The sequence below is a fragment of the Amphiura filiformis genome, chromosome 19, assembly GCF_039555335.1.
Source record: "Amphiura filiformis chromosome 19, Afil_fr2py, whole genome shotgun sequence".
Taxonomy (NCBI): Eukaryota; Metazoa; Echinodermata; class Ophiuroidea; order Amphilepidida; family Amphiuridae; genus Amphiura; species Amphiura filiformis.
The window spans coordinates 19,752,775-19,768,066 of NC_092646.1; the positions used below are offsets into that span (position 1 = coordinate 19,752,775).

General features: G+C 36.3%; 1 protein-coding gene across 1 annotated transcript in view; it reads left to right on the plus strand.

Moving 5' to 3' along the window:
* The window catches only part of LOC140141019 (neuronal acetylcholine receptor subunit alpha-10-like), a 338,906-nt gene extending 324,492 nt beyond the window's left edge, over window positions 1-14,414 (plus strand). The window contains 4 exon segments of the mRNA XM_072162796.1: window positions 2,515-2,621; window positions 8,036-8,193; window positions 11,378-11,598; window positions 11,601-14,414. Coding sequence (XP_072018897.1) covers window positions 2,515-2,621; window positions 8,036-8,193; window positions 11,378-11,598; window positions 11,601-11,830 — 716 coding nt within the window. The 3' untranslated portion in view covers window positions 11,831-14,414.
* The last annotated feature ends 878 nt before the right edge of the window (window positions 14,415-15,292 follow it).

Genomic DNA, 15,292 nt, shown 5'->3' on the forward strand with positions numbered 1-15,292 from the left:
ATATAACTAACGTGGGTTATGTCCATATATGGGTCGATAAGCCGAATGACAAAAGACTTCTCAGGTATAAATGTTCGCGACGAAGTCACATGTTTATTGCGCGTGCGATATAATGAGACTTAGATATTCATTTTTAATATCAACCAATATAAGGACATTGCTCATCGTTGAAATCAAGATCAAAATATAGAAAAAAAAACACATTTGCACCTGCATGAATTGTAACACACAACAATTACGGTAAGTAAATGATTGCGACATACATGTGCATACTGACGAACCCTGGATAAGTTTATACCACCCTTTCATATTATACAAAGAGACAAGACGATGGTAAATGGATGATCTAAAAGTGTTGCCTTTTCATTACTTAGTTTCACCACTAGATAGTTTTGCATTGCAAAGCCATTTTGCTACAGTCGCTACCAGCGCTCTGCGAGTCGCGTAAGACGTTATTTATAGAAATCTTATGTTCGTCAATATGCGAAATCGCAGCGATACAATAATAAGAAAATAAACATAGTCACGCTGGTCGAACACTTTTTTACGTTTTATTATTCTGAGGGTTTTGAGCACAAGTGTAAATGGCCACTGGTCTCGATTGCTCAGAAGTTTACTTTTCTCGCCGTAATTAGACTAGAGTAAAATTTTTAATTGCTGACCTCATTTCTTACGCCAGGACGCTCAATTTCTCCTGATGAAACAGGGGGTCGTTCCCCCTTTTGCGTACTTTGCGTGCTATTTCGAACAATAGATATTATGTCCAATCTCTGGTTCTGCATGGACGCTGACGGTTCTGCAAGGACGATGAACTTTTAAGCAATCCCCTAAAAGATATACAATTTAGTTATGTCATAAACATTTCTTTATTCAAATATGCCACAATTGAAAAATTGTATAATTCAGATACAGCATCTCAATTTGTTTTTCCAAATTTGTATTGGAATAATATTTATTTGAAGTGGAAACTTATAGTTTTGACGAATCATGCATGACAAATCGGCAAATATTAAATTCAATGCTATACCCCTCCCCCATTTTTGTGTTTTGCATTTGAATGAAGTATTTTTTCGACACAAAAAAAAAAGATCGATATTTTACCCTATAGTTATATGGTACACCCTACCATGAGGTCACGTCCTCTCATCTCGATCTCCGCACACGAGTGATATGCGACATTCGAATGCGGAGATGAGAATATCGCCTGCGGCCGGAAGTAATCCGTTATAATATTGCATTGTGAGATACAAAAAATTCTAAAACAAAACAAAAAATTGTTTTCGGTTAAATCAATTTTGAGACAGGCCAAAAGAGGTCTCAAACAAATTACATTATTGTCTGCAACATGAAATAATTCATATTCTATAACACGTTTCAGGACAATTTGGTGTTAAATGGGCAGACATGTAAACATAAAAACATTTTCAGCGTTCAATATCACATTTGTCGACATTTTTGAGGTGACGATTTACTAAATTTATTCAAATCTTCAAAGCCCTCCAAAAATATGATTATTTATCAGCGTTATTTTTTGAACAAACAAGATGTAAGGTATAAAATTTGAAAATCTTATTAATATAATTATATTCCATTTCAGTAAAGTGTTTATGAAGGCTTTGCAAATGAAGATCCTTTACATTAAATGGATGCTTAAAACACTAAAGGAAATGATTTGAATTCAATTATTCAATTCATTCACTCAATCTATGTTTGGGAATATGATACCGTTCTCAATATATATGTCACTTTTTATATACAGATTATGACAAACAAAATTATTTAAAGTAAATTTTATAATATTGTGATGATTTGGGGAAATTTGAATACTGTTCATACGAGGGTTATATTTGGAAGCCTCTTTTCAAGCTTTCATTTTGTTTACTTGTTGTAAACCTCGAACATGGAATGCACTCCCTCCCATCTCACATTGCAGGAATTATGAAACGGAAAAGCTTAAAAAAAGAGGTTAACAGTTATCTAGGCGCCTACCCGTCAGCTTTATCGCAATGACAACAGCTGTTAACTCCTTGATATATCTTGACATAAAAAAATAATTAAAAGAACATTTGTTGTTATTTCTTCATAGTGACGTATCAGAGATTACTATAGAGCACTTTTGTATGATAGTGATTGACGATGAGGGCGATGTTATTAACATTTTAAGGCACTTCATGGGTTATATAGGAATGGATAGTCATCTGGAGTTCGACGCTATGAAAGAAAAGGGAGACGTATTATCACTTTTAATGATCTGCGTGCTAGCCATAGCCTTCAACATAAAATTTGCAAAGATTTGAGATAATTTCTCAAAATATCTAGGCTTGTTTGTTTTTAATGCATTTTCATGCTGATTCAAAATATGGTCATGAAAATGTACAATTCTGACATTTTTAAATTTTATAAAAACTTTTGAAACTTGTCGTTTGCAGTCGACACCTGCGTGAAATCATACTAACCCTTACATTAATTAATCTCTTTATACATCTAATATCGTGTTATGTTTATTTATGCTAGCTGAGTACTACATCATAATCATGGTGCTTATAGCAGTGTCCACAGCCATGAATGTTGCAGTTCTAAATATCTTCCATCGACACCAAGATAAAGAGGAAGTAAATGAGGTACGTACACTTTGACCTTTGACCGTGGTCCATAATGCTTTACTTACTCCCGATTCCAGAAAATACATCACTACTTTTGGATAGCTTATACTCAAGATTTTGAATGCTTAGACTCGTGCCAATATTGTAAGATGACATGCAAAATTGAATGTTTTGGCTTATTTTCATTAAAATTGCATAAATATTAAAATTTGACTTATTTTGCCAGTTAGAACTTACTGAAGGATTAGGATATAGCAGTGTTTCGTGGATAAACGTAAATAGAGGTTTTGGACATAATGATATACAAGGTGACCCTCAAAGAACTGAATTTGTTTGGTATTTTAACGCATAACCCAAACATGAATAAATAACCGATGCGGTTGAGGAATATGTCAGCCATACTTTTTCAATTTTGACAATTGACCGTTTCGTTTTTGAAATAAAAGAATTTTTCGAAACTACCTGATTTTCAATCCGTTCCACGCAGTCAAATAGCTATCAATGATAATAGACGCCACGCCATTATGCGCTGATGATGCGCAGTGATTAGCACTCCGAATACAGATCATCGATTGATATTTGAATCTGTGGAAAGGCTTGAAAATGAGGGCGTTTCGTAAAATTCTTATATTTCAAGAACGGTGTGGTCAATTGTCAAAATTCAAAAATTATGTGATTTATTCCTAAACCACACCAGTTATTTAGCTGTATTTAATTGTGGCGTTAAAATACCCAAACAATTAAGGATCCGACGATACGTTTCTTTCAGGAACACCCTGTAGACTCAAATTGTTCGGCATTAAATTTTTAACAGCAAGCAATATCAGCCGATTAAATAAATATCAAGTTTCCACATCAGAGGTCAACGATTTTCTTCTAAGCAGACAGTAGTCAAAATGTAACCACATTGAGAGAAAAAAACCTTTCTAAACCATAGCTTAGTTGAAATTGAGCCATCTTAACTTATTCATCGCATGTAATAAAAGAAGCAGCGATTGTCCGCAGTAAAACCTATACGCTTAAAAGAGATTTAGTCAAGGGCGATGACAAGTATATCCGTTTCGTTAATATCCTCTTACTCGGTTATCTTCTTATCAATATAAAAGATATCCAATTTTTTAGGTCATGATACTTTACACTGTCTGCATTATAGTCCCAAGAAAAAACGCCGAATCTGCCAATATTATTAAAAGATAGATACTTTCTTTTTGCTTGTTAGAAACCGAGGTGAGAAAATGTTTATTGAATCAGTCTGGCCACAAAATAAAATGTCGCTTCAAGCAAACAATGAAATAGCTACTGCGTATTAATTTTGGCGGGAAATAATTGTGAATCGGTCTGTTACCAAGGCAAAAGGTAGCATCTGATAACGACTAGCAGAGCAGATACTGTGTGGTTTTAGTGAGGTGAAGAGTAACTCTGACGAGGGCAGCTTTACTATCATTTGATACAAACAACTTTTTGATTAAAGCACAGATCCGGGACATGGGACATGTAACCTTCGTTAACCTTGGTGTACGATTTTGTGTTTGAGCCAGACAAGACTTTTGTATGTTCGAATGATCCTATCAAATGTCAAAGTTATGGGGCTGAGTCATAGGAGACAGTGCCGTGGTTCAAATCTTTCATATTGCATAACAAGGTTTTTGTAACCGTAACCGATTTTGTAAATCCTATATTTCAGTTTCGGTATTGCCATACGCTGTAGAAGTGACGTCATAATCGGATTAACTACCATAGCAATAGATGAATACAATTTTTGAATATACCGCGCTGCACTGCAGCAGGTTGCACTCATTACCTGTCTTCAATCATATAATAGATTGAATACATTACCGCTCTTTTCAAAGAGACTAATCTTACAGGTGCAAGTGATTAGCATTTCTTTGACATCTATGGTTCAATGCATCGGTACCGCATGAACGTTGTAGTGCGGGGCGATATTGCCAAAATCGTATTCATCTATTGCTATGGTAATTAATCCGATTAACTACGTCACTTCTACGGCGTATACAGGCCCATTTCAATACTCTTTACTTATTATGATCAATATCTCTTGAATTATCTTTGTCTTAATGTGTAGATATTGGGCCATGTGAATGTCGGCATGCCCTAATTAATTAACTGTCACTTTAAAACTAAAGCTCTAAATCGCACAGAAAAAAATCGTAACTTGGCCAACATTATGCTCTGCACTACCAATGGAAATTACTATTATTATTCGATCTCTTTTTCTATTATACAAATATTTACTGCTCATGAGGGATCTGGTGGAATCTATTGGTCCCCGAGGTGAACTGGAGACTGTGAGCCTACTATTTCCCGAGACCGCGAATTTAGAGCAGTAAATATTTGTTTTATATCCTTCATTAATATATTCTTTGTTCATTAATTGGTTAAAATATTAGAAAGGCCGGCTTTATCATACATAGGCCTATGCATAAATCTAAGCTAGGCCCGAGTCAAGGCTAGGCTGGCCTTGCTTTGTTTTGATTGAATGCATGCACATAGGCCTACATGCACAAAGCACGCACCCAGTTGAGTGGCTATTAAGCTTACCGTTGTAATGTTGTAAACCTCTATGCATGTTCTCTGTTATTTCGCCGTCAATATTATAAGATATTGATCCTGATGTAACTTAGATTAGCCTATGCCATGAAACCGCCGTATTTTAGCTGCACTTCTGTGCTGATTGTACCTAGTTGTAGGCCTAGCTGCTTGTGTGCTTCACAAGACAACATGACTTGCTACACATTAAACCGGTAGCGATATCCCGCGTATGTGGCGAGTTGCCTTGACCACTAGGAACTGCGACGCGGCTATGAGGTCATACGCGCTCAGAGGGAGATAGTAAAACTATTTCCCCAAGAAATAGTACTTTGAATAGTACCTCATTCCCTCATCAATCGGCTTTTCCACTGCTTTACAAAATAGCAAAACTATTTTTGGTCACATGACAGTCGTTTAACCAATTAATGAACGAGAATATATTATTGAAGGATATAATAAAAAATATCACATAAAATTGCAATATATTGAAATACACCCTGTATAACAACTTGTTTGTTACGCAATACGCGCAACCCGACAAATTGAATTATTATTCCGCACAAATAATGTTGTTTTAATTCTGTCTACTTGTTGGTGGTTTCTTGTTGCAATAATTTTGATTTAAAAAAATAAATACACCTGCAGCTATTGGGTTATTCCAGTTAAAATCCATTATCCCCCTATTGAAGACATTACAATAATCTACCGCACAGGAGTGTAGATTTCAAATGGAGTCGCCTTACAGATAACACTATTTGAAATTCACACTACCTGAGTGAAAGATCGTGTCTTCCATAGGGGGTGTATGGATTTCAACTGGAATAATTCATTTTGGAGCAGACGACCCTGAATGGGTGGCTCCATTTGAAAATCACAGTCCCTGTGTGGAAGATTAAGGTCATGTCTTCCATAGTGGGTGTATGGATTTCAACTGAAATAATTCATTTTGGAGCAGACGACCGTGAATTGGTGGCTCCATTTGAAAATCACACTCCCTGTGTGGAAGATTAAGGTCATGTCTTCCATAGGGGGTGTATGGATTTCAACTGGAATAATTAATTTTGTAGCAGACGACCCTAAATGGAGGGCTCCATTTGAAATCCACACTCCCTGTGTGGAAAATTAAGATCATGTCTTCAAGTATGGAATTCCGTTGCAATAGCCCAATTCACTTACTTTGTCTGAATTATTGCAGTAGATAACTTATTTGTAATTACAAATAAATATCAAGGTGTCAAAATCAATTAATACCAAATGGATATTAAGGTTAATGTTTTTCATCACGTGCAATGATATATCTATCTTTAACGGAGCACAGCTGCAAAATGGCAAGAAAAGAATACATCATTAATTAAGCTAATTCTAAAAGATTTAAGTTTAATTGATCATTAAGTAGGGTAATGACATTTACAAAAATAAGCAGTCGGGAGTCGGTAATTAATCGTTAGGATTTAACGTTATAGCTCTCCATGTAGGCAAGTGTCTCAAGCAGAGATAACGGGTTTATCACAAAGTGGCCAAATGTTTCTGATAATAGGGAGAGCCCATATATTTTATTCTTTGGATTGTAATAATTTTAAATACGCACCGGTAGTTGGTACATCATTATTAATGATTAAGTAAATCATGAGTACAATTTAGCTGCATATTGTTGATGTAACTTACATAAGCAATTAATTAAATTAATTAACGTTACTTTGAGTATTTTGAGAGCATTTCACTAAAAACACTTTAAAAGATAGCATTTGACAATAGAAACAAATGAGTTCGTTCTTTTGATCGACCATCAGTGCTTGGTCGATCCTTATTTATGAAACCAATTAATTGATTATTGTTAATTGTGATAACAAATGAATTTTAGTGTGTATTGATATTGACCAATATAAATTTAGCATCTCACTATAGAAAAATTATCAAATTCGTGTACATCGTGGAACATACTCTTTGCGTGGCTGTGCGTAGAAAGCAGTTGTACGCAGATAGCCTCGCTAATATGGACGCGTAGAGTAGCGTTGTACGCGCGTGTAGTTAGCATGATTAGTCGCGGAGTAACAAGCGTAGTTGAATGGTCCACGATGTACACGAATTTAATATTTTTTCTATAGTTAGTTGTTAGTTCATTTATAACCAATTGAACAAATTTGGTGCTGGTGCTTAATGGCGTCTTTAATCTAGATATTTGATGAACAGCCATAGGCAGTAATTAAAAATGAATGAATAAGGCAGTGAGTACAAAGCACAGTGCATATCTAAGATATACACAAACGACAGAACTGTTACTGAATTAATTACTGAGGAAGATACGTCACGGTCATTCCGTTCCTTTTAGTAGACCCGATCCGTTACGCTTAAAATATGCGTAACGCATAAGGCGTTAATGGTCAGAATTTGAAGACGTCTTTTGAACAACTTTAAAAGGCAATTCTTTAAAAAGTCAACTACTCTCGTTCGTTTATTTCTAAATAAAAGTGATACGCGATTATGAATGCACCTTTTAGACACCGCTTTTCTACCTTCGTGTAACATCATGAGATAACATCGCTATATGCGCGCGCATAATTAATTATAGCCATTCCAAAATGCCCCGATATTTCGCACATTTTAGGATCTTCTATCAACATGATCAATGTTTGCGTTTGCATGTTTCCAAATCTAAAGTACCACTGTCGCGATTACAAAGGTACTCCTATTAGGTACCCCTATCCTGCCTTCGTGTAAAAGTGTCTTTGTCTTCACTATGTGTGCGCGCATAATTGATTAGCCTATACTCAACTTGATTTATGGTTGTTCCAAAATGCCCCAAAATCTGAAACATATTTAGGATCTTCTATTTTACCAGATCATTGTTTGTTCTTTTAACGCGTTTTATTACTTCTATCCAGGTCCCACGATGGCTTCGAACTTTGGTGTTAAAATACCTTGCAAAGTTATTGTGTATGGAATGTGCGAGAAGAGATTTACTATCAAGAGTTGAACACGAAGAGAAACTAGATGCAAATAGGGTAGCAATGCTTAAAAAACAACGATGGTTAGCGGCAAGGTAAGAAATGGGGTGTGGGGTTGACGGCTTGGACAGGTGTTAGGTGCGCGTAAGTGTTTATATATTATAATAGCGACAAGGCACATATCCACTCAATTAAGAGCGCTCAAGGCACAACATGGTCAAGAACTAGTTTACAGGTTTTGCCTGGGTGGAGTTTGGCTTGTGGGTGGGGGTGTGTTGGGGTGTGTGTTTGGGGATCTAAGCCTAGGGCATGGGTGTGAGGTGCTACCTGTGCGAATTCGTTTTTGTGCGATAATCCAGAAAGAGTAAAGTCTAATTACAATATTATTTTGTAAGATATTTTTGTAATATATCTCTGAGTTCCTAATGAAACATATATACCAGTATATAACATAGCGTATCTATTACAAGTTCAAGTGTGCTGAGTAAGTTAAAGATGAAGTAGCCGCTACACGTACACGCATGTGTACAGGTATATAACATGTGGCAAAATTTCCTAATGTTTGCTTACGGTGTGATCGGGTTTGATGGATAGAGGTGTGACACTGGGTAGTTATGATCATAGAAAATATTTTTCATTGGTATTGCAACAACTGCTAAAAAATACATTGTTTTATTATCAACTGTTAGTGTCAAGGTGTGTGCGCGCGTGGTAACCTACCACGGGCTATTCCGTTTAAAATCTCACACCCCTGTGGAAGGTTTCACTGCTCCCCTGCTATTTCAATTTGTGAGTTGAAAATTGCTGGATTTGGAATGGCTAAAGCTATTGAATGTGGCTGTATTCCAATACCTTCCACAGGGGATATGGTTTTAAATTGAAGAGCCCAATACATTTCGAAATTACACTATAGATTTTTAACCAAACTAAATAGCTCCCTCAATCTAGTACACTCGCATTCCTTCCTTACGGGATATTTCATACGGTAAATTACGGTAAATTTTGACTTTTAAATGCATTAATTTTTCTTCACATCAGAGCCAGAACGGATGGGTACGTTGATCGTGATTTCAACACGTGTGTGAGGTATGCGTTATAAAAACGGACGCATGCCAACTACTATAATACTCCTTGCATCTCTGAGTTATCCAATAAGTTTATCTAGATTACTATGATCAGCTAGTCATGGGCGAGAATTATTCGGTTTTTGTAACTGTGAGCGTCAGTAAAGTCTCAACTTAAATTTACGAAAGCGAGTGTCAGTCAGGCAAAACGCAAAGTGTTGCTCAGTAGTGTACGCCATTTTGTATCAATCCACGATGTTATGAGCCTCGCCTATTATGCACTGATCATAGTAATGTATAATCCAATAGTCTTCTTCAAATTACTCGTTCATTTGGTGATCTTTCTTTTTATACCAAAATACGTTCTTTCTTTTTATACCAAATATAACTTAAGATACCATTTTCTTTTTATTACTTTTTAAATAATACTTTCAAACTTGTTAGTTTTGGGTTAAGTTAATTATTAAGTTGTTTTCGTATTATCCTTTTCTCATTCCTGGTACCCTATATATTCAACCCCTTGACCCGCCTGTAATAAATTGTGCGGTTTGATGTTGTCTCAGAGTTTCCCATTATATTATATATTTATAGTAAATTTCCCGCTAGTACCAAACCCCATAAATGTGATGATTTCTTTACATATTTACAGGTGAAATACTACATTTTATATCTGAGGCAGGTGGAAGTGGTGCACTTTTTACGATGCCTAAAATATTTACTTGTCGTTAAATGACCACATTTACCATTAAAAACGCTATAGTTTGATCAGCTCGTAATCAGCGGGTATTGTTAGGCTTTTATCACTACGCCGAAAAGTAGACATACACTAAAAGTGACATAATTGACATGTCTGGTCTATATTTTGTGTATTAAAGAAAGTAGACAATAGTATAGGACTTCAATTAATAATTTGGGATGTTTCTTGCGAGATGTCACAAGACAATTCTCGAAATAAAATATATTGATATTAATCCGCGATGTTATAAGGCCCACCGATTACGAGCTGATCAAACTATTGGTGTCTAACTTTGGTTCAACTGTAATAATGGGCTATTCAAGTTGAAATCCGTACACCCCCTGAAAACATGACCTTAATCTCGCACTCCATGTGTGGAAGATTAAGGTTGTGTTTTCCATAGATGTGTATGGATTTCTACTGCAATAGCCCAATTATCCGGTTTTTAAAATTTTAGATAATTGAGTTAATTTGTTCCAGTTTTGAAATTAAATTGTAATCTTAAAATTAAATTTTAAGTTTTAAATTCTAATATTGTATCAATTTAATGCATGGATTTCAAAGCAGGAATTGATTGTTGCTGGGTTTCTCTGCCAGAAGTCAATTTGTAGCCTACTGAAATTCCTTCCCACAATACAATATGTGTATTGCGTAACAATTATTACCTGGTGGGAAGGAATTTCGTTACACACTTCCGGTAGAGAAACTCAGGATCCGCATATTCATTTATGTTCCAAAGTATACAGGGTGAGTCTAAATGAAATGTGCCCAACAACAAAGTATAGAATAGATTTATAATCTGTTACCTAACCTAACAAAAATCCTTAATAGTCGGCACAATATTCAAAATATAACAATTGCAGGGGAACCTATACTGGTATGTAGCCTATTGTGTGTTAAAGTTGTATGAATACCTCTTTTTAGTTTACAAGACACCCAGAAAACCAAAATGCACGTGGTTGTATAATATAATTATCTAGAGCCACACTGTCTTTTGTTATGACCTCTGCATATTTTGCCATTTGATACGATACCTGAAAGTGATTTCAGTGTTTTTTTAATAACAAATATCTTGATTATAAAGAACTATATATTATAGAAATTTAACCATTCATATATGAGTATTGCAAATTAAGTTGTTCTGGTACCAATTTTGTTATTTTATACCAACATAGATGCTATAAATCCATAATATAATAAAATAAAGGACTTCAAAACTCAACCGCCGGTTTCGTCCAGTTCTGTCTGGTTGGAGCCGGTTTCTATTGATCTAAACAATGGAACGCGGTTCAACCGCCGGTCAACCGGTGGTCGAGTTTTGAAGCCCTTTCTTTTATTACGCAGTTCTTGGAAAGAACCGCTAGGATATTGTTCAAGAAATCATCACATTAATGTGCTTTAAGGGTATGGTTTTTAGACATAATGTATAATAATTTTCATTTATTAATCGTCTAAATCTTCTTTTATCTCCTTTTACAGATACGGGACATCATACGCTCCATTAATGCATGAAACAAATACAAACTACATCCGTAATTGTACAGATCCTAATATATTAAACTCTTCAATTGACGGCGGTCGTCGCCGTTCAAATCCCCACCAGGACCTTGATGCCTTTGCCGAAAACCTCAGTGATGAGGGAGAAATGAGACTAACTAAACTTGAAATGAGCACAGAAGGTATATTACGACATCTAAAGACTGCCAGAAGGAGACGGATAGAGCCAATAGAGTGCAGAAAGAATGGGCCTTGGTCGCTACAGTCACTGATCGTCTTCTTTTCTATTTTTACGCCTGTTTTACAATCACCATGTCCTTAGTTATTTTGTTTATCAGACCGAGTTTACAGCATTTGGATGAATTTGATCTTTATGACTATGTGAATTGTAACAGTACAAGTCAGATACAGGATAATGATTATTATGACTGGTAATACAAAGAGGGATGTTGAATTTATTCTTATTGATGTACAACAAGGAGGTTAGCAATGGATTCAAAACTCGAACGGCGGTTTTTGCTTTTCTAAACAATGGAAACCGGACGGAGTCAATCGCCGGTCGACTTTCGATTTCACCCCTTAGGCACCATATCTAATTTGGTCCTATAGAACTATCGGTACCCGGTTAGGTACCGATGATTCTTAACATCACTCCCTGGAGATGTACTAAATTGTATCAAGCCAAATAATTAACACTCGCATAGTGTTATTGTTTTTCATTTAAATAAAACAACGAATGTACGGTACGAATGTAATGTTCAGGGTACGATCAAAAGAGCCATCGGTACAACAAGATGTTGTGCCTTAGTAAAAGGCAAAGATCAAAGGTAAATGTCCATAATATCAAATCATTATTGATGGCCACTCGTTCCTTTTACATGCATGGTGGACACAATGGGATGACGCTACACGAATTAGGTGGGCAAAGTCTTTTTTGAACTTGCCTGGTTTTGCTCACTTGAATCACTATCCTCCTATTGTGTACGCGTTATATCAAAATTGCTAATGAGGTGCAATGTTCTTAACCCGGGGTTCTTAATTTACTTTCCAAAGTGAAAGCTGTGAAATCTTTCAAGCAAGCGCATTTATCACGTAATGCCGTACACTATTTGTTAGAAATGGTGGAGATAGAACAATGTCAGCCATGTCTGCCATCTTTACGTGTTGCTCATGAAACGAAAGATTTCAAGGCAATAATTCGGGCCTTGCCGGCGGAGCACGGTTTTAGTTCCCAAGTGTAACGATACCTTTGTGCCAATATGATTTTAACAGCGTTACGCACTGAGCTAAACGGATAACCTCCTTGGTGTAAGATCAATTTTCAAACCTGTAGACATTGTTAATCTGGAAGAATTGAAGATTGTGTGCGGATCGCATTGGGGTGAACGAACGGGCAGTAAGATGTGTATTACTATTTGCGTTTAATTACGTAAAATGTATACCTAATTGAACAAACTCTGAGATCTGTGCTTCCGCTGGGTATTGTGCAAGTCGTACTACTAACAGTGTCTCAAGAATGAACTCTGATCTAAGCTAGAAGAAACTCGTATTTAATATTTAGTGTAATGAGTCTTGTATGTGCACTAAACGCTCTTCAAATTTGGACAGCAAGGTATTGTAGTTCATGAATGGTTGATCAATTTGAATACATGAAGTGTGTTTTTAAATGTTGCTTGTGACTACGTGGTCGCTTTTGGGTGTGAAGTGAGCTGTATGTGTAATAAGGAGCGCGAGAGATAACTCAACACATTTCTTATGGTACTTTTACGGCAAGGAACATATAATGTACTTTTTGGTGGTCTAACCTTTTGCTGGTTTCATACTTTCCTGCCACTCCCGCTTTTACGATGATTTTGCTTACTGCGCAGTCGCAACAGAAACGGTAACAGATCGGCTAGGAGTTGAATTCAAGTAGAGTCGAGAGAGGTGCCACTCTGACGTATAAGAACAGGATACGATATTTGGTTAATGAGCCCGGTGCTGAGCGGCAATATTGGCATTCAGGCTCATGCGGCGCCCCGTGCCACTCCGCTTGCAGAAAAGTGCAAGCGGAATGATGAAGCGTCACGCCGCTTAGCGGCAGAAAGTATGAAACCAGCAATAATGTCATAAGGTGAAGGATGCTGGTGGCTTTATATGTTCCAGTCGGTAACGACAGAAAAAGCACGTAATAGAGTTTAACTAACCCAGTCAACAGGAAAGGTTATCGGTAAGCTTAAGTTTACAGATGATCCGTCAGAGACAGTAATAACTGAAGAATTATGTCTGGTCTGAGTATACGAATCATTTGGGGTTTTGAAATGTGAATAATTTTGTCGGTACCAAATCTCTGTAGACACGCGCCGTATTTGTTCAGATTGTCTTGAAAATTATTATTGAAGTAACTGCACTTAAGATTTACCGCTAAACCACTGGTACGAGCAGACGGTACAATTGACCGTAGGTGGCGCTACAGTACTTTTTGGTGCCAGGTTAATAACCTATTTTTTCCAAGCTGTGAACGACAAGTAGAATAGCCACATTTCCGTTGTTATCCCTCGAGTGGGAATATTATTTCTTGTACCTTGATTATTTGGGTAAGAAAGAGCAACATTCGCCAAATGCTCATGAGAGACGAAGCCACTACCATGAATAAATAACAGTAGCCTATCTTGCGCAAACTCTTGTCCTGTTAGAAAATGAAACACCATACAAACATATAAGGTTAACGATGGAAGTGTTTTTTTAATCATATTGTTTAATCATTAAATATTTATCTATTAAAACAAATATTATTTTTGATTGACGAATATGGCATTAAATAATTTCGGTATTATATATCACCATGGGGAACGGTATGACGTATTAAATGTAAAATCACTTTTTAGTAATGTTGAAAACATACCTGGTTTGTTTAAAAGTCAACTTTCTCTTTTCACATATTACTGAAATTTACGTGACATGGCTATCACAACAACACGTCTGGTTGAGAGTTAATTAGTTCCAAAAAGGGTTTCTTTTTCGTAATGTAATTTATCAGATATGCTCTAAAGGTAACGTTTTTCCCTGAGACCGAAGATAAAAAATCGATAAATAAAAAATGAAGTGTTCGATTATTTAAAAGGGACGGTGTAGTTTGAAACATCACGGTATCTATGAGGAGTTTTGATGCAAACGCCGATATAACATTTTCACAAAGTTTTTGAGGTGAGACCACTAACATCTGACTTAGCCTATAATGTTAGCTTTAAATGCCTTAAATTGAGAAAATGGTTATAACTGTTATTGCATACCATGGAGTGTAAGCACCACTGTTTGTTATTATTAACTAAATAAGAGGGCGCATTTTTTTTCAGCCTAATTTTCATAGTTAGTAACCTCGCCCTCGTGTTCGACGAATCGCCTGCAGCACTTCACGTGTTAAATGTGCACGGTTTATAGCAAAATAGTTATTCGTCTCTCTACCAAATTCATAACGAATTATGTTTAACCTATAGCTGTTTTCGTTAAGAGTGTGCCATTTTTATACGTAACTTTGCATTGAGTAGAGCACTGGTAATGGAAATTGGTTGGTAATACAGTACAAAACTAACAAATGCCGATTATCGACTATCATGTCGTAAATATTACCCGTAGTGCGGTTGCGTGTAACTTGGGTGTGAACGAATGTGTGTATGAAGATAGCTAACAGGATTAGTAGGTATGATCACTTGAGTGAACGTGAACGTGAACGCGTGACGTTAATAGGCATTTTTCAGCAGCTGAAATTAGTTCAGAAATATGTCACGTGAGGTACACAACTAAACACAAACACGTGGTGTGGTCTGATTGTTCACACCAATCATGAACCGTATTCTTCTTGCTTGACGCGGTGTCCGCTCCGTGGTCGAATACGCATTCAAATTGGTTGGACATACT